Source organism: Pogonomyrmex barbatus, unplaced genomic scaffold (assembly GCF_055798465.1).
Source record: "Pogonomyrmex barbatus isolate J1 unplaced genomic scaffold, ASM5579846v1 scaffold1, whole genome shotgun sequence".
Lineage (NCBI taxonomy): Eukaryota > Metazoa > Arthropoda > Insecta > Hymenoptera > Formicidae > Pogonomyrmex > Pogonomyrmex barbatus.
This window is the reverse complement of record NW_028297098.1, coordinates 2,438,745-2,465,337: the sequence shown is the minus strand read 5'-3', so window position 1 is coordinate 2,465,337 and position 26,593 is coordinate 2,438,745. Positions and strand designations below refer to the sequence as shown.

The 26,593-nt window shown below is 33.4% G+C and overlaps 2 protein-coding genes across 16 annotated transcripts in view; one reads left to right on the top strand and one right to left on the bottom strand.

Moving 5' to 3' along the window:
• Positions 1-26,593, bottom strand: part of LOC105424743 (cytotoxic granule-associated RNA binding protein tiar-1-like) — a 106,368-nt gene that overhangs the window by 898 nt on the left and 78,877 nt on the right. Inside the window, exons 3-4 of one of the 3 annotated variants that reach the window (XM_089085305.1) lie at positions 22,026-22,121; positions 5,014-5,136 (exon numbers count right to left, since the gene is read on the bottom strand). In XM_089085305.1, the coding sequence (XP_088941431.1) occupies positions 5,098-5,136; positions 22,026-22,121 (135 nt within the window). In that variant the 3' untranslated portion in view covers positions 5,014-5,097. Of the gene's footprint in view, positions 1-5,013; positions 5,137-19,246; positions 22,122-26,593 lie in introns of those variants that run through there. The other 2 variants (XM_089085306.1, XM_089085304.1) reach the window with 2 other exon arrangements.
• LOC112552453 (uncharacterized) overlaps positions 1-26,593 on the top strand; it is a 61,945-nt gene that overhangs the window by 10,999 nt on the left and 24,353 nt on the right. Inside the window, exons 3-4 of one of the 13 annotated variants that reach the window (XR_016141373.1) lie at positions 5,430-5,782; positions 9,465-10,713. The exons of 2 other annotated variants lie outside the window; for them this stretch is intronic. Coding sequence is in view for 1 of the 11 variants with exons in the window: in XM_089085300.1 (XP_088941426.1) it covers positions 5,430-5,473 (44 nt within the window). In the remaining 10 variants the exon portion in view is untranslated. Of the gene's footprint in view, positions 1-5,429; positions 6,315-6,702; positions 7,833-9,464; positions 10,714-26,593 lie in introns of those variants that run through there. 10 more of the 13 variants (XR_016141372.1, XR_016141375.1, XR_016141370.1 and 7 more) reach the window with 10 other exon arrangements.

Sequence of the window (26,593 nt, the reverse complement as noted above, 5' to 3'; positions counted from 1 at the left end):
TCGCCTGCATTATTTCAACGTTAAGACAAGGCGGAACTCCACGTCGTACAAAGTCCGAAGGTCTACGAGAGGCAGGTCGGGACTTACGAAGAAAACTACCGGCTCGGTTAAGTGGGCTGATACATAAATATACAATTAATCAAGTCGACTCCTTCGTCGTAGATATATCGCATCCGTCCCCCGAATCCAGCCTCGCTGTTGTCGCACCTTTGCATCCTCACCACCCCCTACCATCCTTCTCTTCTCATGACAAGCTCATATCTTTCTCCATTTTTCCCTGATACGATGCATGTGTCTGCTTGCGTTACGATAAAGATGAGTAAATAAAGCTATTCAGTTAAACGACGTCCCACCATTTACATTATGCGAGCCCTGCGGTGAACGAAGTACTCGTCGTGGGACAAATGACTCGTGAAATGAAACGCAATAGCCGCGCCTTTCTTCACATTCGCTGCACGCGAATGCAATTGTTGATATCACGTTACAAGTTTATATTATCAGAACTTGCGGCAAATTATCAAAATTTGGTGTATCGCAAAAAATTTACTAACAAAACTTCAATATATGTGTAAATCTTTATTATCATATTTTTAATATTATAATATAATAATATATAATAACATATTTAACTCTTTTTAAAATTTTAATATTTTAATATAAAGATAGTTAATAAAATTGTATCATTATATTGTTAATAAAAAAAAAGTAACAAAGTTTTATTTTGAATATCTTTATAATTTCCTTTCATTAAATTTACAAAAAAGCTTATTCAAGCATGTATTCAAGAAAGCTTGTTTTCCGGCTAAATCTTTTTGCATGTAGAAAATTTCAGTAGAAAAGACTTTCAGTAGAAAAACCCGCAACACATATCGTATGCTGTTGCTTACTTTCAGGAGACATTTTTAAAGCGTGATAAACTTCCGAACTAGAACCTTTTGAGATCAAAATAAAAGAAAAATGAATTTTGGTTATTACCTTTACAGAAGATGCTAAGAATAATTTTGCCTAGCCTCAGTGTATCTTTGAAGTTTTGAAGTGCTGTATTAAATCCTTTAAAAAAAATTACTAAAATGCACAAACTTGTTTATGTTCCATGTTTTACCAAAATAGAATGAATAAACAACTAATGTTTTAAATAACTTTTCCACTAGATGATATTCTAATAAATTTAAATCAAATTGAGTTATGTAATTAATTCCCTACAATTAATGTATCTTCCAGAGAAGCATATGTAATAAATAAAATAAAATTTTAATAAACATCAAAGACATTGCATGCAGATATTTTCTTAACTTTAAAATAATTTAAAAATATAAATAATTACATCATTCAGAAAAATATAATTTATTTTTAAAGTATAATCTTTTTGTATAAATTATTTATACAAGCAGTATAATAGAATCTAAGTTTATAATAAATAAGTTAAATATACATATCTTAGATTTTCCGTTATGTGTTATTGATACTAATATATTTCCAATCGAAAGATTATTTGTTATTTACATGGTACGTTTCAATTAATGGATATTTGCTGTCGCAGTGATATTTGCAAAGCAGACCTGGTTTGTCATTTTAATTGCATCAGCCATTCATCGTAGTTGCTGCATCAATGCTAGCAGATGATAATTTTATCCGTGATAAGAAACATTTTTATCAATATTTAAAGAAATACAAAACTCAACAGTTATATATAATCTACATAATTAGTGAAGATAATACACTAAAATGAAAATTCAAATAAATGTAAATAAAATTAATAATAAAAATAATAAATGAAGTAATAGGTATATCCGTTTATAAAAGAAATTATATTTGATTAAGCAAAGCATAACACACTTTAGATTGTATAACAATTATCTTATTAATAAATTAATAAATTTATACGTATTTATATATTAATATTACGATTTACAAATATATTAAAATTTATTATGCATAATGTCCATATTATTGAACAAGAGGAAACAGGGCACTGATATATTGCGATGATCATTTACGCGAAGTTACGTACCAAGAAGCAACCGGAGAATTTGGCAAATGCCAGTATTTTCTTGTGCTTCCGTTAAGAAACCCTGGCAGAGTCTATAGTATAACATAAATATAGTTTCTCAAATGTCTTCTACGAATATCCACGTTAAATTTGCTGAAGTCTAAGAAATTTATCATCCATAAACCTTTTCATATAAGTATTCGTAAGAACATTGAACAAATGCGATAATGCAATATAATGCAGTATTATCAATAAGAATGTGCAGATAAAAATAAATACCTTTCAAAAGTTTATGCTTTTTTTATCAAATGTTTATTTTTAGTAAATATGTATGTAAAAATTCTGTGAAAAGGAAACAGGATGTGGCTGTCAGCACAAAATCCAATAAACGTTTAAGCTCCTCCTTCATTTGTAAAACATTTCCGATGAGTGCCAATGTAATTTGCATGTTATTAAAGGACGGTTTTACTAGTCGCGTACAAAATTCGAAAAATGCATGTTTACGTGACACTGAATAACGCGTTTTCGCATTACATAGGCAAACGGATATGCATACACGTAAAACAACTTGAAGAAAAATGCTGTTAAAGAAGTTTTATGTAACTCTGTGAGAAATTCTATTTGGAAGATTAATGTTCCACAAATCTTGATGGATACAACTCTTTTCTGTGTGTGTGTGTGTGTGTGTGTGTGTGTGTGTGTGTGTGTGTGTGTGTGTGTGTGTGTGTGTGTGTGTGTGTGTGTGTAGATAAGATCATCTCTTAGAAATTATAGAAAAATGAAAATATCTATATCTGTATCCGTATATATGAAAAAATTATCTTAAATGAAAAGGTCAGAACATTTTATAAGAGTTTCTAGTATTAAAAATGTATAAAAAAATGTAATTATTTGCTCTTAATATATGTAAAATAAAAAATAATCGTCGTTAAAATAATATAAAAATATAACTGTATTTAGAATAAAATTATTTTAGAATAAAATTATTAGTCTAAAATGAATAAGATTTTTTTATCTATTTTTGCTATCACTAATAAATTTGAGTTATCAGAGCGATTGTATAACATCGTTATACGCATTTCGCCTAGATCTACAGATATTGATCCAATGTTACGTTACGTTCAACGTAGATCAGAGAGACAGATATCCAATTTCCGATGAAAGTCCAATAATTATAAAATTCATCGTGGAATGGCGACTATTTTTAAATATTAAAATCACAGCTTTCCAACACAAATGATATACGATGCAAACATGCATCAAATATTCATTACCGTTCCGCTTCTACGTAGGAGTATCAACAACGAGATAACCGGTGAAAATAAGTATACAAACCGGCTATACGATGCCCCGCGCGATCAAGATTACCGTAGAATCCTCGACGTAGCACGAAGAACAATAATTCACCTCGAAAGTGGCTGCCTAAAAAAATAATCGCAGCTTGTCCTTACTCACGCTCATAAATCAGCATGCACGATTGTGTTCTACATAGCGGGTCACGGAAGTCGAGTAGGAAAACGAAATCAAGAAAAAGGAAATAAAACCGTCCGAGTCTCCTAATAATTCCGTAGAGTCGTATTTTCACGCGCGTGAAAAAGCGCGGCGATTCCGTCGTCCATTCGCTAAGAACGCATCTGCGAGCATCACGCACACTGTTCTTCTCATTTCGTGAAATAAGAGTCGAGCGAGCCGCGTCGGGCGTTGCAAATGAATCGTTAAAGCCGAATGGCAGGAAAGCGCGTCAGAGACGCGGGGAAATCGATGCCAGAGTAAATGATTTTCCGTACGCCCGTAAACGTCCGCGCCTTTCGTACGCGAAGATAAGCAACATAAATCTTCGAGTTGTGCGCGTGTGCATGCACGTGTATACGCGCGAGGGATGGTTCCACGCGTGTGTAAGCGCCTTCGGACGCGCCCCCGCTCGCCCGCTCGTCGAGTACTCGAATGATGGCCGTACATACAGCTTTTGCACCTTTAATATTGCACGCGTCAGTGTTGAAGTATTTACGGCCACGGCGTATAAAAGCGCCGGGGTTCGGTCCTTGAACTCCCTTTTGCAGCAGCTCTTCCATCGAGAGATTCAACCGTCCCTGATGCTCGCTACACCTCATACTCGACATATGATACTCTTATTACTAAGTATCGCTGTAGCATTACCGCAGATTATGACGAAAAATCTTCCCCTTGAAGCGAAATTCACCCAGATGTCTAAAATGTTTCTTCATACTTATTTTATAAAAGATATTTGAATTAAATTTTTAATTCAATTAGTAAATTATTAATCATTAATTAATCATTAATTATTTAGAAAAACTTTAAAAACTTATTAAATACATAAGATCGAAGACGTATAGAATTATGTTGTTGAGAAAATTGATATATCATTTAATTAGCGCGTTTATTATTTTTCCCTTTCACGTCCATAATATTATAATAACAAGAATATGAATAAGAAAATTTATATACTATATATGATATAACTATAATTAAATTATAACGTGTCATTGTTCAATTATAAAATATAATATTTTTTCTTGGATATTACATCTTGGATCTTTCTATATATTATTCCAACAGAATTTATGCAACAGAATTTCATCGAGTTTAAAAATATACATATGCTCAAATGCAGCTTTTGAGTAGCTGCGAAGTAGAACATAGCAAAGTAGAACCGACATAAATATTAATTGTATGAGATTACATGTAAATACGTGCGACAGCGAGCGACGAGGTGAAAGGAGGGTACTGCGGCAGCACGTGCATCCCAAATGGACCATTATTCCATCAGCGACACAAACTGTTAGCTAACTCGGTCAAGCGAAGTGACCGTGGACTCTCCTTTCGCAGACAAGTTGTGGATGGCTGGACAGTGCTAAGCGGGGTCAAATTGGCGGCCGGAGGGCAAACGCTTTAATTTTTGCGGGTGGTTGCCAGAAATAATCTTTCGCTCGACTCGGCAGAGCTGATTGTTTGATTTCGACAAACCTCGTCCATTCATCAACAATCTGGCCGTTCCTCCTGCGAATTACTCCGAACTTCAGGAATTAGGCTGTTGTCCAACGGACCGCTCTCCGCGATCGGCATACGAAATTCACGAACCTCTCTTTTCATGTGCAATTAGATACATGATCGAGCTGAATTGCAAGCTGTGAAAGACATGAAATTGCAAATTTAGAGAAGAAAATAATACATGAAAATGTTTACATCTTTCAAAATAATTAAAAATACTTTTATATTTTTAACAAAATAGATATTTATAATTAAAGTGCCATTTTTAACTTTTCTATTTTACAACATTTTTACAATATTAAAACGTAACTCTCATCTCTGCTTTTTATTATTTTGTACCTTTGAATATGTATATGCACAGATATTAATATATATCTGATATTAATATATACGCGATGTAAACTTAAATGCAACATTCTCCCCATTTCAGACTCACCGTCACAAAATGCCGAATTGACGGTAATTGCTACTTAAACTTCACGTTGGGCGCCACGTAACCGGGATAATTCAACAATTTACATCTATTCCATGAACACACACGTAACGCATCGTCGTCGCTAAAATCGCGAATTGCGCGACCGCGCAACGAAAACCTTCCCTGCATCGAGCAGCATAGGAGTCACGAGAAAACGAAGAGGAAGACGGTGCTGGGAGCGGGTGAGAAGTAAGACGAAGGTGACGGCAAAGTACGGTAGAGGGTGGTGCGACCGTTAATATGGAAGACAGGATGAAGGAGACGCGGCAGGATGTGCTCGAGGCGCATTTCACACAAAGTTCCTCGGAGTAGGTACAAGTTTTAGCCCGAACAACCAGCTCCTCTGCTACGCTCCTTAATAGATACCTACTTCGCGGGACACACCTACCGTCAGCCAGCACCTCACCCCTTCCGGACTTGCTCACTATCCCTAATGCCCTCTACTAGGTCCTGCAGGATTAAGCCACCCTTGGGATCCCTGGGTGCAGAAGCCATCGAGGTCACCGAAAAACGGATGACTTAAGCATGGTTCGCCATTCAGTCTTTCGGATAATGACGCTTTTGAACTAGCCCGTGTATCGAGGGACAGTATTTCATAAATTCTTTCTTATAACTAACTTGTATACTGTTTTCCAGATGTTAAAGATCATTATTTACAAGTAATCTTTGTTTGAATAAAAATAAATTACAAAAAGATATAAAAAAGTGAATCTTACTTACAAATTATTAAAAACAATTTGATACTTTTATAGATTTTCAATAATCTTTCTTTTCAGTAATCTTACCTTTAAAAAAATAATAAACATGAAAAATTTTTAAATCGGCTGTTGCTGATAAATATTATCTATTAATAAAGTAACATGATATTGTATGAAAAATTTATTATATTTTTTAAAGTATATTTTTCTATTTTTGAACTGTTATATTTCTGAAAATCTAATTTCTAATAAAATTATTCTTTTGTGTATAATTTTTTGAATTGTTTAAAAAGTCATTTAAGAACATTTCCATATGATAATAATGAAAAGTTTTATACATTATCTTTTAAAGATCAGATTCTTAAAAGTTTTTTTAAGAACATTTAAATTTTTCCTAAAATTGGTATTACATTAATGCAGTTTTTTTGCTAACAACACGTAAGATTTTCTTATTTTTCTTAACAATACGCTTTAGCTTTTAAAATAATTTTCTATAGTGAGTTTTAATGATTGTGCATTGTCCATAAAAGCAGGGGAAGAAGATAAAATCACGTCTAAGACCAAAAGGTTTTTTTAATAAGCGGCTGACACCCTTCCGGTGCGATCCGCTTACCAACCCTTTCTTCGTTGGATAGAGACAAATATTCAGCGAAGGGAAAAAATAACGCGGCGGCAGTAGGGTCGCACCGTGAAGTCTCATCCATCCTTTGGACTGTGATAAATGCATCTGGTTAATAAAAAATATAAAATATCATGTAAAAGCAAAAACCTCATAAAAAAGCTAAGATTAATCTGTGATTATTACCTGACTAATATTATTAATATTTAATCAATGTTACGATAAACATCCTTTTATACATTTAATTGTTATATTGTATGTAATTGTTATATTGTACACTTATACATATTGTTATTGCATACATTATACATATTGTTTAAATTGTTTTTATATTTGAAAGGAAATTGTTTATCATATTCTATTAATATAAAAAATAATTTAAGAAAGATTAAATTAAAGAATAAATAAATTCAAGTGCATTTTAAAGAATCTAAAATATTAAACATTATAGAATTTTATGAAGAAAAGAAGGGATGGAAAAACTAACCCTACCAAGTTTGCAGGATAAAGATTATGCAAGAAATTATTCAGAATAATTAAAATGCAGATGTGCGTCGCACAAATCTTCCAGATTTTTCAGTACGTTAAGGAGGGTAGTCTAGTCTCTTCCTTCTTTATCCCTCTTTCATATAAGAAGTAGAGTAGTGTGTATGTATATGTATGTGTGTGTTTGAAGTCGATTCTATCCAAAGAATATGTATATGTACGGAGGAGCAAACGAATGAATGAATGAAGGGATGAAATATACTCTGAATAAGAAATGAGGGGAATATTTAAACGTCCTACAACTACGATATCTCCGTTTTCCTGATTTACTTATTCGTATTAAATATACGTACTAAATATAAGTTGTGAAAAATTTATACCGTATTCTATACAAAAAAAATTTTAAAGAACAAATTAATAATAATAAGCATCATTATCTATACAATTACTTATATCACAAAAAGTATCATTTAATATGAAAATCAATAAAATCAATAAAAAATTTTATTTTGTATTAATTATTTTGTATTAATTTTATTTTTTTGTATAAAAGATTGCCAATATTATCTTAAATGTAATAATTTTTTTAAACAAATATTTTTATTTTAACAGAAAGATGTTAAGAATTATTAGGATAATATTTTGAACTGACAAATATTTTGAACTTTTTTTAGATTCTATACATCAATTATAATTTAAATAGGACATCTAAAATTAATTATTTTAATTTCTACATTATTCTGTTATAAAAAATAAAATATTACAAATCATAAAAATTTGTTGTAACATAATAATATAAAAATATAAACATGAAACAAAATAATAATATAAAAATGAAACAAAATACTACAGTAAATTGCTACAGTACAGTATAATAATCACATATTTTAATAGTTAATTATTGTTTAAGTCAATGTCTAATAAATATAAACAAACTTTATCAAAGATATATCTGGATCTATAAATACAAATTTTGCAAATTATTCAACAACATTTGTACAAATATACTTTAATTTTGAATGTGTAATAAATATTTTGTAAAAAATAATAATTTTATCTCGTTTTTAAATAAATTTTGTATTAATCCATAAAGGTTATTTTTTTAGAGAAAATAGTTGTTCAATTTAATTTCAACTTTTTAAATGTACTTTGATCGTTTTGGATTTAGCGATTTTGAAACGAAACATAAGTCTATAAACGATATCATGGATATAAAAAAAATAGTTATGGTTCAAAATATAATTGTGTCGAGTTCCGATCTCCAACGAATTGATAGTTAATTACCGGGAAACGGGGGTGGCTCGGATAACGGATGGGACAAGCCGTCGCTGTAATTCACGAGGAACGGATTTTCGTGTTCCTTTATACGGGACGTAACGCGAGGCGAGCGACATCGAGGGCCGCACCCTTCCTGAATCCTTAACCCGCCGGAACTGAATATTTAACCTGTCCCGGCGAACATAGAAAGAGAAAGGAAATAAGGCCGAACAGAAGAGAGATATCCCATCAAAGCGGATAGATCCGTGTTCGGTTTAACAGACCCGTCGATTTCTATCCCACAGAAACGCCATCGGCGCCTCTTCTCTCATCCCTTGATAAATATTCGGTCAGTTATATCAAAAAGGACATCACAAGGAAATAAATATGTGATATATGTAATACATGTGATGTATGTAATACAGAATCAAAGCGTTCGTGTCACATAAATAAGCGCGTCTATTAATAAGAGACTACATTTGTAGCAAATATGAAAAAAATTGTGTAAAAAAAATTTTTATATAAGATATAAGAACTTTTCTACAATTTTTATATACAGATAATAGTAATTAAAAAATGCTTTTAGTATACGTTTAATTAAAAGATGATAATAAAATATTATTATATATTTCTTAGTAATCCATATTTATTTAATTTCTAGTAATTATTATTTAAATAAGAATAAAAAGTATTGCTTATTAAAAGTATAAGCAATATCCATGTGTTAATTATATCATTGAAAATAATATTTAAGATCTGAAGAAAATTCCGCGGAATGTATAAGGCGAAATGTCAGTTCGCTTCATCTTGATCCCTTTCCCATTTCTCTGCTCTTCTTCCGTCGGCTAACATCTCGCCGTTTCTCATCATCCATCAGCAGAGCCCACTCAAGTTGCAACAACTGTAATTAATTTTCTTTTAATTCTTAAGATTAATGGATCGACGCAGTCCACTTCGTTGGCATCGAGCGGAACCCGCGCTTTATGGTGTTTACGGATCTATTTAGAAATTTCCTGACCGTTAGGCACACGGCCAAATAAGCATGGTCATCAATAAACCAAATGGCGAAGAGTGTGCTGAGACTTGGAAAAATCAATAGACAAGAACATTACAACAGGTCAATAAAGTGCAATCAATTGTAAATATCTCTTGTCATTTTTGTTCTCATTTTTCAATTAAAGAAACATTTTTTGTATCTTTACGAAAACAACAAATATCACGCAAATAGAATGTTCTAATAAGTATCATGACGTTTTCATTAAATTGCGTATAGAATATATTGATTTTTATTTGAAATATTCCACACAAAAAATAAAAATAATCTACAAAAAAATGCATACGGATGAGAGCATCCAGATATTCGGATATTATAAAAATAACTGATGTTAAATAATAATGCAAATTAATATCACTGCAGCTGTCGTATTTAATTTATTTCAAAAATTTTTGTGAATTTTGTCGTTATTAAAAACTTCTTTACGTATATAGTGTGTGAAAATATTTTCTCATTTCAATAATTTTTCATTTATATGTATAAACATTTTACAAACATCGATATATATTAAACTGCATCACCAACATATAAATATTAAGTTTTAAAGGTGTTAATGTGAAAATTAATTAATGCATTTATGTGCCTAACAATTTTGATATGTCAGATGCTGCAGTTTCTGCTATGACAACGAACACTATTGCGACAATATAATTAAGGCATTGTATTAATTTGACGTTATCAGTAGCGCACGAATTCCATGAATCGCTGAGGGATATAACATGTACTCATGCGAGAACACAATTTGTAATTACACCTCCAATCTTAGACGTAACTGTAGGGTAAGCATAGAATTTGCAGAGTCTCTTGTAATTGCAGCAATGGCAACTTTCCGGTATGTAGTGGTGTTACGTGAAATACTCGCTGAATAATCGACTTCTATTCGTAATTTTCATATATATATATATATATATATATATATAGAAAATTTATCTTTTCATAAACAGCACAAATATATAGCTGACGATTATTCATAGTAATATTGATTTTTCCTTATTTTATCATATTTTTCCAACAACGTTGTTTAATGTGATCTCACATTTAACTTTCTGTTAAAAAATAAGAATGTTTATATTTCTTTGTTCGAAGAAGCAAATTCAGAAAGAAAATTAATCAATAATATTAATCAATAATAGAATAAAGTCGATAGAAAGAAAATGTTTCATAAACATTAAGCTGTATAAACAAAAAATTATAATAAAATAATTAAATGTGATATTAATGTAATAGTTATTTATTTTTTTAGATGTTTACTTATTTATAATTATAAGATCTTTTTAATCTTTCTAATTTTCAATATTTTCTAAGATGCCATAAGAGGTCATTGTGTCACGCAGTATTTAATGTGTCAATGTTATCATAATAGAAAGATTCTGAGATGTATTCTTATGTCAGAAGAAGAGTCTTATTATCTCAATTTTATTTCATTTCTTTTTACGGTACAAACGATCGAGAAGAACAAACTTTTATGCAGAATCTTGCACACGGATGATAATTCGAGATGGATGGCCGCTAGCTCGCGCGGAAAGGAAGAAAAAAGAATGAACAAGAAATATACTCTCCTTCGTACTTTGAAAAGTAAAGGGATAGGTCCTTTATATTTCTCTGGCAAGGCACCGAGATCCAAATGAAGTGTTGAAGAGCTCTGCCAACATGAATGCGAACGAGTAAAAGTAACACGCGCTTTGAATTGTACGACTACAAAGAGCCGCCATCGGGCTAATTTGTCTGAATGAGCGAGCGATGGACTATGGTGGTACCACGGGGGTTGGACCAGAAACGAGGATCAGACCTAATTCTGGATAAACACCCTTTCATTATTTCCGGGTTTCACTGGAGTCTCTCGTTTCAACGATTCCACCGCGTCGCGCCTTTAGCCTTTGTTCTCCGCGTGTTGTCTTGTGAAGCTATGAGCACTGGCCTTGCAACAGAAATCTTGCCTGTCATCAGAAATTCATCAGAAAGTTATCTTTCCATTCGGCAATCGCAGTATCTTTTTGAAAGTATATTTTTTATTACTAGTAATTTATTTATTGCATTTGATATTGATATGAATATTTTTTGCTACTTTTTTTTACTTTAATTTATATTATAACAAGTTATTATAATTATATATGTAAATACTCGAAATGTTTAATTAAAAGCTAATCATTAAAAATAAGTTTATATTCTTATAAACATTATTTTTTAATTAGAAGTAAAAAATTGCAAGAATTTACTTTTTATACGCATTAAATTATTCATTTAATATTAAGTATAATTTACAAAAATATATATTTTTATAAATTTATTAAAGTTTTGTATTTGTATATTACTTGTGTGCATTACGAAAAAAGATGACAATAAATTCAATAAATTCTTATTTCTTCATTCAAAAATCTAATATTATTGACGTGGACAATTTTCCACTCTGTCCCAAATATGAAAATATTCTCGGGTTAAAACAATGATAATTCCTATTTATCAAAAGACTAAAAAGACAAATTATACGAGGATCTCTATGATGTAAAGTTTCAGGTATTCCGAGGTGTAGAATTACATTTAAACAGATACAGAGGTGCTCGTATACTTGTACATTTTCAATATATTCATCGACTGATTTAATTAACATGGATCGTAACAGACCAGTTGTACACATTTAATGATGAAAGCGGCTACGATTCAATGACTTTCTGTTGCTTTGTCTGTAATAAACAAATCTTTATCTCAACCATAGAATGTTACAAATTCTATTTTTATAAAAATCTTATTGATGCTCATTTTTATTTTAATCTTCTCAACAAATTTGTGCGCAGTATAAAATAACAAAATATTCTCAGAGTAATTTATTTACTTCAACAAATAGGATATATGTATCCATATATATTCGATTATTATTAATTTAACAATATTATTGGTAATAATTCTAAATATAATTTAGCTCTACATATTAAAACATAAAAATGATATGTATTGACAAAGCATCAATGAAATATAAAAAATAGCAATTAATTTTATTTGCCCCTTGTCACTAACTCAACAAGAATAACTTATTAGATTCTTATCACTTATCATGATAAGTCCGAAAGCCGAAAGGTGATGAGAAAACGAATAGTTGTAAAGTGACAATGAGTGGTACGGAGGCTCAGAGAAGAAATTCAGGCAAGACGGCGAAAAATTAAAGTAGCGCTCTGAGGAGAAACGGAAGGATGAGAGCGGAAGAAAATGGTCGGGCGACCGTAAAGGCACGTTGAAACAAGCGGGCGTAAAAAACGGGATGCAATTGGCGTGGGCTTAGAGTAAGTCCTCCCGCAGGCCAAATTCTCTCTCTTTCTCTCTCTTCTTTCCTTTTCCTATCTTTCTCTATTTCAGACCTACTCTTTCCGTTTCTCTCTTTATTTCTCTTTCTATTTCTCTCTGTTGCTCGTGATACAGCGTGGAGGGTGGCTGTGCCCCTCTTTCCGAGCTACCCTCCGTAATCGATCAATTGAAAATCGTTCGAACGACAATCGATTTCGAATCAATTGGAGCCACAGTGTAAAACTAACAGGATACGTATTTCTCCGGTCGCCACCCCGGCCCACAGTCGACTTCCACTCCTCCAATTCCTCCATTTCTACGTCGATCCTTCTGCCGCCCGCGTCCCCTCATCCTCAACCCCTTCACGTCCCGGCCACGAAACGAGACTACCCTCTTCTCTTCCCTGGTCTTCTCTGTCGTTCCCCTCGCTCCCGCATTCTCTATTCGCAAACCTTCTCGCGTGACTCTCCTTCCCTCTTTATCTTTCCTTTCATGCCGCCAGCCGTTCCAACACAGCAGTCGTCGATTCTTTGTTTTTATCAGGCGAACACAATTTTGAGTTACAGTTCATTCGATTCTCTTTTATTTAATTTCCATTAACGATCCAACGCGCTCGGCCATCGTTTTCCATCCTTCTCATTGATGGACCGGTTATTTCATCTCTATCATCTTCAAAATCTTCACTTTTACTTCTCGCTCTTTACCTTAGGCTCGACGCATCGTTCGCGTCTGACTATAAAGATTCATTACTACTGCTTCGTTTTTATCATGTAGTCATATAGTGTATCATAAATATCAACTATAAATTATATAACTTCTGGAAATATTAAAATAATGATAAAAACTATTATTTTTCCATAGAGTTAGTTCTCTTAAGAAGAGAAAGGCAAAAGAGACAGATGATAGATGAAAAAAGAGATAACGTACATGACAGGACGGAAAAGGGATACAGAGTCGGTAAAAGAGCGGTAGAAAGGGGGAGTTAATGAAAAGCGTCTGACGAATAGACCAACTAATTGTATCCGAGAGGAATTAATAAAAACGCCTGACGGGCCGGCTGGTGTGTCGGTGAGGGGTGATTCTCCATCATTTATTTCATTTTCCTCAAAGTGCCGTCGCTTTTTTTCCATCCTAGAGTACTCATATCCGCTTATCCTCCCATTTCATAACATACTATCTTCGCACAATAATCTTTCACATCTGGGACTGGATATATATATATATATATATATATATATATATATATTTCATTTCGTTCTCCCAATATAATGTACAATATACTAAGTAAATCAATACTAATATGACTATCTCTTAATTGCTTAATAGACAGTCATGTTGGTATCAATGTTAAAGTATACATTAACTGAAATACACATCTGTATTTAATTATAATTCCCAGTATATAATTTCCAGCCCGCTATGTTTTAATAACAATCATTAGACAAAGTTTGATTTTTTAATTAAAAGCAAAAAATGTTTTCTTCCGAAATTATTTTATGTATGTAATATATTTTATTCAAAATGACAACAACACAAATTAAATAATGCATCATGTAAGTTTTTATTTTAATCTTATCTAGCCAAATATTTGTGATGTAACATTTCCTATATATATATATATATATATATATATATATATATATATATATATACTTTCAATAACATTTTATTTCTTATTGTTGACTGTTCATCATCCGCATATGAAATATTAACATAGTCATTGGAATTCGATAGAAAAATAATCGTTAGGTATGGAAAATCTTTGCAATTCGTTCGTCATTGAGTGTGGTGTCCGGTTTCGTAGAATGGCAAAGCTTTTTGCACACTTGAACTCGGTCACACTAAATTTCTGGCCTCCAAGTTGCGGCGAGCGGGAGACCAAAAATAATGGCCACCACGGCTAAAACCAAAAATAATCGGGCGCCGCCTGCTGTTCCCTCACTAAATCACCATTCTCGGTACTACGGTGACCAGTTTCCGTCTCTCCGCTTACACCACGCGCTCGCATCCACCTTTGCCCCTCACGTCACTTGCCTTCTCCCCTACCACTGTGCCATCTCATTATTTACTTTAATTGGCGGCAATTAACAAATAATTAATTGCAAAACGCGGACGTAGTGTACCCCGAAATAATTGTTTGAAAATCTGCCTGAAAATTCTGCTCGGGTTAGAATTTAGAGTTGGATAGTAGGCCGCGAATGAACGATGCGCGTGCGACTAAAATGTTATTACGAAATGTATATACGACTATCGCGAAAAATAATATACGTACATACGTGCCGAGTATATTGCAGTGTGGCAAGGAATATGTGTGATCCGAAATATAAAGAAAAAAAAAAACAAGGGCGAAAAAAACAAAAGTATAGATCGTAAATCCGTTTTGCAAACAGGGCTTTACCAGTTAGGTTATAAATGTATTTTAGGATTACAAGAGTGATGGAATTAAATGCAGCGTTTACATATACATACATAAATCAAAATTCACAAATAAAATATTTAACTGTTGCTCACTATTATGCTTAGATATAATAACTTGCATAGAGATTGATAGTTGCATATCTAAAAGAATAAAATGTTTTTTATATTTCTTAAGTTTAATTTATATTCAAAATCTTAATTTTTATATTTATTAAAAAAATCTGTTTTTAGAAATGTAACATCGCTCAAAAACAGACTGAAACACATTTGCAAATCAAAATAAATTAAAACTTTACATTAGTTTCCTGGCTGTACGTACTCTTCCGGAAAAAAGTTTCTTCCAATGAATAAATTTCGTTTATTGGTGAATGTGCTTATTTCATGTATATTCCATGAAAAAGTCTACATTTTCAACACATGCTTAATGTCAATATACAATCGTATATCCGTCACAATATTCACTATCAGCTTTCGATCTTTCAAGCAACGGTGATTTTCAGCAGCAAATGTTTTCTACGAAATTACGGATAACCGTAAAATCCGATATCATCCATAATATCCGCTCGGTACAATCATACCTTGAAAAAGTTGCATTTATCAGACATGTAGATTACGCCATGTAGCATTATGTATTGACGTTGTAACTGGTGTGCGCCGCGACGCTAAATAAAAACGTACGATAATAACAACATGCCGCGTGACGACGTGGAATGAGCCAGAAACGTCCGCAACACTTTGGCAAATGCATCTGTCAGCGAGCGAAAGCGGCGCGGGAATGGCTTTCCTCCTCCACCGCTGGCTTCGACACCCCCATCTACCCTCGAAAACCGTCCAGTCTGCGCCTCACCCATCCATTCGGATGTCCCCTTTCCCTCCCGTGCCCCGTCGCTCAACGCCTCTCCCTCTGGTCCGTTTCATCTCACTTTCTCGCCATTCCCTCCGGCAATTACTATAAATCAGAATCGCAGTCAATATTTAATCCTCGTGGAATGGTGTTCGGCTCGGACGGGGAGGCTGGCGAACGAGCGGGCGGCTGCACGTTCAGTGGTAACCGCCGAGGTGCAGCGGGGGTGCTGATGCAACAATGCCAGTAATGCGATAAAATATACTACGTGTCGAGCTGGGGGCAAAAGGGGCCGAGGGGAAATGGGTGAAATGTCCACTGTTCGTGCTGCTGACCATCGTTCGTTTGACTCTCTCAGCTATTCCCTCGATAGAGTAGTTTTCGGATAGCCATTCGTTGAAAAACGAGGAAACGTTAAATGTTGGAAGAACGCTAAGAATCATAACGATTAATCAGATCTATGCTTCGTGATTTCTCGTTACAATATTGTTACAATATCCATTATGTATATTATTATATAATGTACAGTATTATTCTTTTACTTAAACAAAAGAAGAATAAGAATATTCTTCTTAAATAGTTGAGGAGAAATTGTGATAATATATTAATAATATGCACTATTTTTCTGAGGGATTTTGATTTTATCTGATTCATTTATCTTAATATACTTGTTTTTTAATTTTAAACAATGATAAAGTTACATAAAGAATGCATTTCATATTGTAATATTGATAATGCAGTCAAGTAGTATCTCTTATCATTTCTTGCGTTCAATTGTCGGCAATCATCTAAACTCATCGAATTGACAAGGTTCTCTTCAATCTCTCTTTAAAACAAGTAGCGGCTAATATTTACGATGCGAAGTGCAGTCGCGTGCTTCCTAACCATAAGCGATGGAATAGCATCAACTTCTGTTTTATTAGAGAGACAAGGCGACTAACATACCAATCCGAATGTCATTATTGAAGTAATAGCGGTTCGTGAGCTTATTATTGTCATTATTATTGCTATCACGAAGAATTCGTACAATTTCTAGATCGAATCGTTGTCATTTTAAAAATCTTACAATTTTTTTTGCTAATTTGTGAGTATAATAATATTTTATCTCTTGCAGTGTGTTAAATATGAAATATGTCCCCTTTCTCATCTCTGCACATTGTATATAAAAAACACTTATATATAATAAAGCATAAATAAATAATGTTGGTTTATTATGTCGAAGATAATAGATTAATGCTAAAATAATAGTTCTGTAGAGATAGCTTAGAAATTTATGAAAAATGGAAGTTTATTGACTTATGTGTGTACAACACATTGTCATATATGAACTAGCGAAAGCAAGACGTTCGCAATGGAGATGAAGTAGCATAAAAGCAGGGCCTCATTGTGGGCAGAAGAATAGAATCTCAAGGGTTGGATCCTGAGGGAAATCAAAAGGCAGTGGGCCTCCGGGATAAACCAGCCAGATCTCAGTGGAGGTTCGCCAAAGTAGCTTGTCAATAACTTAAATCTCAATCGTAACTTGGTACTCCCAACTGATTTCCGTTTCTGCGACTCGTATCTGCTTCTCGTCGATATTCATAGCTGACATATCTTTCTATACTTGGAAGAAGTACGTGCTTTTCGAAATTCATTCGTCCTCTGTGCTTTTCTTTCTTTATTTTCTTGTTTTGCATTGCTACTTATTTTCGGCACTTCCACCACTCTTGAGTGATAAAAATTATTTCGGAAAGTACTTTATATTTTATATTTCATTTTATGCTTTAAGATACATCTTACTGTATAAATATGATACTAAAAATATTATGTTAAAGAAAATATTACATTAATTATATGTTAAAACATGATTTTGTGCTAAGTTTGATGCTAGTTTAAAATCTTTATTTTTATTTATCTTATATTATGATTATGTTTTATGTTTCTTCTATTCTCTTTTTTATATAGTCTGTTTTTTTCTATTATTTCAATAGACAAATACATTTTGTTCGTATTTGATAGCTTTCTTTACAGTAGACGAAATATCATTTTGTCAGATTTCTATTGGTTGTGTGAGTTGACCGAAGAATGGCTGAAAGATTTTCGAGGGCAACTGAGGAGACAAAACATCGCAAGCACGACGCGTGGTACAATACCTATCCACCCGCGGAGATTGGCTTCTACCATTCATAACTTCGACACATTCTCTGTCAAAACGTTAGCACAGATTGTCAACCGTTACATCACTAGCCATCGAGTACAAAGAGCGTAACGCCAGTAAACACGTTTCTGCCCACGCTTCTTTTTGAACGCATTGTTCCGAAAGAGTGAAGGCGGTACTATACTATAAATCGTTTCTTTCATCTAAGGCGTAATGTCGCTTTACCTTGAAATCAAATAAAAATATTGACAACAGAATATAAAATCTTAATTATGTAATATAAAATGTTAAAATACTGATATTTTTAAAATATAAAATATAAGTTTTGCGTACATAAAAAAATTGTACGATTTTGCAAAGTTTAAGTAAAATCTTTTAAAACTTGTTTGGAAAAATCTTGAATAAAAAAATCTTAAGATTTTATAACAACACTCATTGCAGCTATAATCAGTTTCTCTCGCTAGGATATTTCTCAACTCCCACGAATGTGTTTCTAAATTAGAGAAGGTATCAACATTCGGTGCTATATCCTCGATTGCTCTTGTTAAGAGATTGGTGCAATTGTCAACCAACCCGTGCTCAGGCTTCTCGTTCAGGAAACATACTATATATTCACAAATAAGACAACGATGATATCCATAAACAAGGTGGAGAGTAAAGCCAAGCTAAAGTTACGAGATCATATACCTACTATCCTCTTCTTCCCATCTGTGTCCGTCGTTCTGAACATCACAGAATAGAATTGGGAAGCTATCTATTCGTCATTTGATATCAGTGTTTGCTATCTCACTGTAGTTAGTTAAGTGATGACATAGTTACATGCAAGTACATTGTAACAAAATTTATGCTTCTGAAAGGTAAATGCAAATAACTTAAAATATTAAATACAATTATTATTTCTTTAATTTAACCTTAATAGTTATTGCATTTTATTAATAATATAAATTGAATTCTGAATTAAAAAGATATAATAATTATATATATATATTCCGAATCTCGGTTAAAACAGCTCCATATCACGCAAACCGTTGGTTGCAAAGAGGTTTTATGGATTGACAGGATAAAATTATAATTACGTGATACATCTGTTTTACATAATGAGGAAACTAATAATCCCACAGAAGAATCAACAAACCATCAACGAACAATACATCATCATTCAGAGCTGTGAATGAAAATTAGAAACATCAGCGTGACAGCCAATAAGTTTCTGCAAACACAGTCGAGGGAGGATTTACATCTTCCTTACTCCCGTACTTGGGAGCTATTTACAGCTGGTACATTACGGTGTAAAGTTCCCGGGCAATCGACGTTTCGATACATTATCAGCAAGAAAGACAAATGTTTCGCCCACGCGTAGGTAATTGATACTATCGGTATCGATTACCATTACCGCCGGAGCTAATTACCCCCGGCATCGTAATCGAATACAATGAGGTAAACAGCGGGCTATTCGCGTTGCAGCGACACAACCGTAACGTTTACACAAAGGCCCCTACATTGATTCGCGGGCTCACTACGGTCACATCAGTCGGAATACCTAGTACCCTGCTGCGCCGGATCGGTTTAAAATTAAACGCTGCAGATTGAGAAACGAGGCGCACCATATTAATAACCCCGGCGGGGAATTATTCGCCATGCACGATCGCGCCCGATATAGCGTTTCTAGCGAAGTCACGTGCAAGTATAATTCGAGCTAACGAGCGACGCGGAGACTGTACTGTATGGGGGCTTGCGGAAGACGGGAGGGAAACAGTAACGGCAGCGATGGCGAAGGGGGTGAATTCAGTGGTGTGGGACACGGGTAGGTAAGTAAAGTAAAGTCGGCGGCTGTATCGCGCTTAAACTTGGGGGTTAATTCCCCTCGTTACATAGCGAAATGCCGGCGCGCTTTCCTTAGCGATCGCGCCGCTCGGCTGCACGCTTAGGACCGCAATGCGGAATAGGTATTCCGCTGCGCATAAGAAATTCTTCTTTTGGCCGAACTTCTGCTCCGACTTACTTCCGAATTCCTTTCAGCCAGGTTGCTGGCGAAGCTCGTAAGAATTTTTTTCTCAACAACGTTACAAAAATCTCGCGAGGTCCTAATGAGAAACAAGAAGTCTACTCGGCACAAAAGGACATTATTTCTGCGATTATTGCCACTAGAAAAAATAGGAAATTCTGTTTTATCTTAATTTCAATTAACTTCTTTGGCTATTGCCGTTGTTTGATAAATAATTAGAGCATTACTGTCGTATTATTTGCAAAAATCCGTAATATTTGCAAAAGTTTCAAATGTGATTTAAAAAAGCATATGTCTTTTGTCGTAAATCCGCCGTACATCTAAACTCAAATAAGAAACTATAAGGGACAATCATTTTTCACGAAAGTTTGGTTAGCACGGTACGATCACGCTCTACTTACACTCGTCGAATTGCGACATACGCAGAATCGTAGGATGATAGACGGAGCGAAGAGCGAGGGGAGAATGTCGAGTGAAAGGGGTTAGTCTGCCACATTAGTTGGCGTATCCAAGTTCTAGGCATCCAATCTATTACGACCAGTTCAGCATTAGTAATGTGTCGGCGGTAATAGCGAACTCGACGGTTCTTTGGAGAAGACGGAGACTCGAGGAAAAGTGGGACAGAAAGCGAATGGGGAAGAGAGCAAGAGAGTAAGAAAGAGAGAAAGAGAAACGTATAAACAGATGGAGAGAAAGCTACGAGAAACCTCGCTAGCAAGCGACTCATGGAAGATAGTACTACGGTTCCCGAAGAATGTTCGGTGGCCAGGGGTTAGGCGATCGGAGAGGACCGCGGGGTAGGCGTGCACGACATCAAAACTTACTTGAGCGAATCTAAACTAACCGAGTAACTCCCCGCGTTACGGTACGATATACGCGGATGGCGAATTGGAGGGTGTTGATAGTGGTAGTGGTGTATGAAATGGAAGCCGCGAAGGCCGCGAGCGGGAGAACGAAGCGAGGTCAGGAAGGACCGTAGAGATGAGTAAGTATGGTAGGCATGGGGAACGAGACGGCGCGGCAGCGGTGGAGAGACGGGGTAAGAGTAGGAGAAGAAGCGGCGGGAGGTGCATGGTAATAGGAGAGCAATGGAGGAGAATGAAGTAACTTGGCGTATATATCGTGTAGCATGTATAATTCTGACCACATCCCACCAAACTATGACATATTCGAGCATTAGCTATTCCAGCCGGATCCCAATACCTTCTCCCAACCTCTAGCGGACCCCTTGAGCACGACCCCGCTTCACCTCCAACCACAGACTTGTCCTTGCGCGCTACCATCGTTGATTCACTCGCAACCGCTGCCGACGTTCCTCGCGAATACTGCTGGTAACCGTCAACCGGCGAACTTTAACTGCACATGGAATTCGAATATGACGCAGGAAGATGAAGGAAGACGTGAGGGGAAAGACTAAAACGGCAAAAGAGAAGAGAGAGAGAGAGAGAGAGAGAGAGAGAGAGAGAGAGAGAGAGAGAGAGACAGAGAGAAGGACGAAGGGGAAAGTGAGATACATGGTAAAACGTTATTTGTTCTATTCTACTTTAATTTACGTTTATAAATTTTATTTCGATGGAATTGACAAACTTTATTAAACCTGTGTGTTTATTTCCTTGTATGTATTCAAAAATTATAAAAAAATATTCAGTAAAGATATTTAAAAAAATAGAATTTTTATTTCGAGGAATAGTAAAATTTTACAAGAGTTAATAAATACAATAATGACAGCTTAAAAAATTGCAATAGATATCACATACCTTTTCTAAAACGAATCGCTGGTTAAGAATCATTAACGCTGCAGAAGCTGTTGTATGATCTGCGAAGTCCACGAATGCGTAAGCATCACTTCCAAGCTGGAATAATAATTACAATATTAATTTTTATATTTGTGCGTACATAATTTAAAAAGTAGAACATAAAAAATAAAAAAAAATGTAAAAAATGTTTAATATGTTTAATATGTTTAATTAATTACTGCACTTATTTGATAAATCTAATTAGCGGTTATAATATAACAATATTGACATATAAAAGATAGAAATTAAGCAATATATAATCTGAAAAATATATAGGAAAATCATACGATTTTCCGAACAGGAGTAAAAGTCTATAGTGATTTAAAACCACTCATCAAGCCGCACGAATGGACAAATCCGAGGGTCGTATTTTATTCTTTCCTTTTATTTCCTTAGATTTCTATTGTCTCACCTGTGACATTAATGTGACAGTTATATACAGTTTATATGGGTGCGTTATAAAAAAGATTACGATGATTCATATATGATATCGAAGAAATTACATTTGAAAAAAATAACGCGTTTACATATAATTAAAAATTTAGATTAATTTAGACTTATGCTCTTTCGTGTTCATTATTATTGCGAAATTACACTTTAAATGTGTGAAATTATACTTTATTAAAAATTTAAATTTATTAAAAATTGTTGATAAGATAATTGTTGATAAGATAATTGTTGATAATTTGATAAGACAATGTGAGTCTAAGAAATAATTATACATTTTTGTATCAACATGTATGAACAATGACAAGACCAGTAATAAAAAGTTTTTAAAGCAATAATTTCTTTCATAAGTTAACATAACTTGTCTATTCTGAATATAGGCGCGTTGCAGATAAGATATATATATATATATATATATATATATTCTGTTGGAATGAACATCGTAAACCTTATCTTGTAACAGCACTCTCGTGTTTATTTGTAAAGCCCACACAGAAAGGAGAGACATAAACGTGAGATATGAGGTAACGCTTGTTGATCGTTTATCTTTGTCTTGATATTTTTATAATTATAAATATAATTTATTAAATTTATTTAAATTAAATTTGTCTTTATATACATAAAAGTATAATAATAAAATAGTGAGCTACGTATCTGGTCGGGCGCGATAAGAGCGCAATTAAATCATAGAACAATATTAATTTAAACTATATATAAATTATATATTTATACGTTTTATGTGTGTGTGTGTGTGTGTGTGTGTGTGTGTGTGTGTGTGTGTATGTATGTGTGTGTAATTAAATATTATTATTTCTTTATGAATAATAATTTAATATATTATTTGTTGCTAAAAATAATTTTTTTATAAACGTATACTCTAATCAAATTTTTAATATTATGTATATGTATAGAAAAATCAATTTTTAATTGACACTTTGGACAATTAATTAATTTTATATTTATTTAAGTGTTGATTTTAAAAATACAGGAAGAGAAGGTAAAAAAGATTATATTAAATAGCATTATCCATTATTACTAAACATTTTTATGTTTTCTGTTTTAAAAGGACAAAATATAATTTTTCTGTAGACACAACAATGCAGTTGAGAGTCTGGAAATTCTGGAATTTCATTTTTCTCAATTCTCTTTTTCCGCTGTCCAACATAATCAGCATAGTGCCAGAAACCGGCGCCAGCTTAACATCGAAAAATAGGTGATAATGGGAAAATGCAGCTGCACGTAAGTTAATTATAAGCAAGTACTTGCGAAGGTACTAATTACTTATTGTAACTTTTGCGTTAATTGCTCTCAGTAATTGCTCTCGGTGGTAATTGGCTGTCCTCCCATCTCATTTTCCTAGGCAACTCCGTGGTCGCGGATGGATAGTAAAATTCCGTCATTGAAATTGTATTTGCTTATATGGAACAATTAAGTTTCTTATAACACTCTGTCTTGAAACCGTTTGATACTGAAAGGAACACGATTATACGATAGCCATCGTTGAGTTGGATATCCAATACAAAACGTCTAATTTCACAAGTTAGGAGATTGAAAATTACTTCTAACTTGTTTAATAAGATTGCAATTAGTTTTCAATTTCTTTAATGCAATAATGATGTTTTCGTTTATACTTCTTTATTAAATATAACGAAAATCGAAAGAAATTAGTATCAAAATAAGAAGAATATTTTAGTAAAAAATTTAATCCATTTTAGTAAAAAAAGTAGTAATAATAATTCTCATTATTATGTATGATGTATTTGTGATTATATTAAAAGCGCTCAAAAACATGTTTTAAATATGTATTTATAAATATTCTTATGATTTTATTAACACATATAAATCACATATAAATATTACATTTAAAATAAATTGTTCTTGAAACAATTTTTCTATTTAACTTTTAGAGATATTATATAACTAACTTTCATCTATGATGAAAGGTTTTTATATGAAAAGTAGCTAGAAACTGTCATTATTTACGAGCGCAGCATATTATCCGGAAAATATGTGATATTTGGCGCCATTCGTTTGCGGCATCCATTAATCTGGACAATGAAAATTGGCTTGCATTTCAAAAAGGTACCCTCTCTTTACATCCCCATTATTTCTACCTATCTCAGCTTCATTGTCCATCGGTTGAAATGCTGTTTCAAACTATAAGCTTAATATTTTTTATTATAACTTGCGGGTTACTCGATTTGCTTTGTAGGCAGTGCACAATAAAATGCTTTTTGCTGCGGGCTACTAATTGTCATTTATAGCAGCACATATTTACGAAAATAACTAAAATGTTATATCGTATTTATTTTCCACGCTTATATTTAAACGATAAAGCAAAAATTAAATTTTCCTTTGTGCAGTAAGTATCCTGTAATATCCAGAGTTAATGCTTATGACAGAAATTTTAAATATTTATGGAAATACGTTTACCATACAATGTATTAAAATATTATTTATAAAATTATTGGATTATTATAGGATTATTTGTATAAGTAAAATACGAGATATGTAATAATTTTACATTGCAACTGTTTTTAAACGGTATAAATATTTTATCGTAGGTGCAAAATTTTATTAAACATTTTTTAACTTGATAATTATTCTAATGTATAATATTTATTGAAATATCATAAATAACTTAATATTAATAACATTAAATTTTAAAATTAATATACTTGTTAGATTTATTTAATTATTATTAAATAAGTGTATGACTTATTTCAATTATATGGAATAAACAAATCGTTGTTTCCTGTTAATTAAATACAACAAAGGAAAATTAGTATCAATGTATAATTAATTTACATTCAGAGGCCATACATTCAATTTTTAAATATGAAAGAACGCAGGAAATTCCTCAAACACATACCGATGTATCATATGTAAATCAGCCTACTTGAATAGGAACATGCACTATATACTGTTATTTGTTTCGCTATTGCAAGCTATCGGTCGTCCAGCCAGCAGTAAATACAAACAGACTCCTAACGGCTAGCAATATCGACAGATATTGACAGAGCGGTGTAAGGTGCGATCCGGCAATCTGCGTTTCAGCGATGGTGCACATTAGCTTCGCTGTTTGTATTTGGACAGAGAGAAGCGTTGGCCATTGTAATTAGGCACGACACATCGCGCCCCTGGGACCCAATCGCGAAGCTTTGCCTCACTGTACGTGTTCATTCTCGATCCATTTAGTCTCATATATTCTAAATTTTACTCTTTGTTCTCATAAGCCAGAACTCGCCTACTCTTTTTAACCATAAATAAAGAATACTGAAAAGAAAAATATTAATACTCAACAAATGTATATTAGATGTCTGCAAATGTCATGAAACAATTGTCAACATTAAACATATAAATTCTTTTAAATTTAATTTATTTTGAATAATTTTTAAGTAAAATTTTAGATAAAACTTGCTCCATTCTTTCCTTTCCTTTAGAATTTATTATATTACATAATATATACGTATACGTATATGCCTTTAAAACAGATACCAACATTACGATGATTAACTTGAAAGGCATAAACTTTATTTAATACAATTAGAATTATAAAGAATATATGTATTTAATTAAATAATTGGAATAATTATTTTTCAACTTTCAAGCTATAAGAGAAGACAATACTTTATTCACAACCTTCATCAGAAAATTCTATTCTTAATAAATATCTCTCTATTCTTAATAAATAATAGAATTTAAACAATAGAATTTATAATGTGGAAAGGCACGCATTCGCTGCACAATAGTGCGACTAACTGTATGATTACGTATCAGATATGTACGTTCGTACTAGTGTTAAGGATGATGGTGTGGCGACGCGTGGAAGCATGGCATGGCTAGTATGGCGCTGTCTGAACGGTAGCAGAGAGTGCTCGGGGACCGTCGAGCTAAATCACTCCCTAATGGATCGAGCCGCTAATCTCTGATAGACTGCACGCTACCAGGGTTCCTCTCTCCGTTCTGCTGTATCCTCCCTCTCGTATTCCCCTACGTTACATCGTCCCGCTTTGTATAGTGAACTATGCGCCGATGCAACGGAATGAAATTCACGCGTATCGAAGACCGCGAAATTCCCA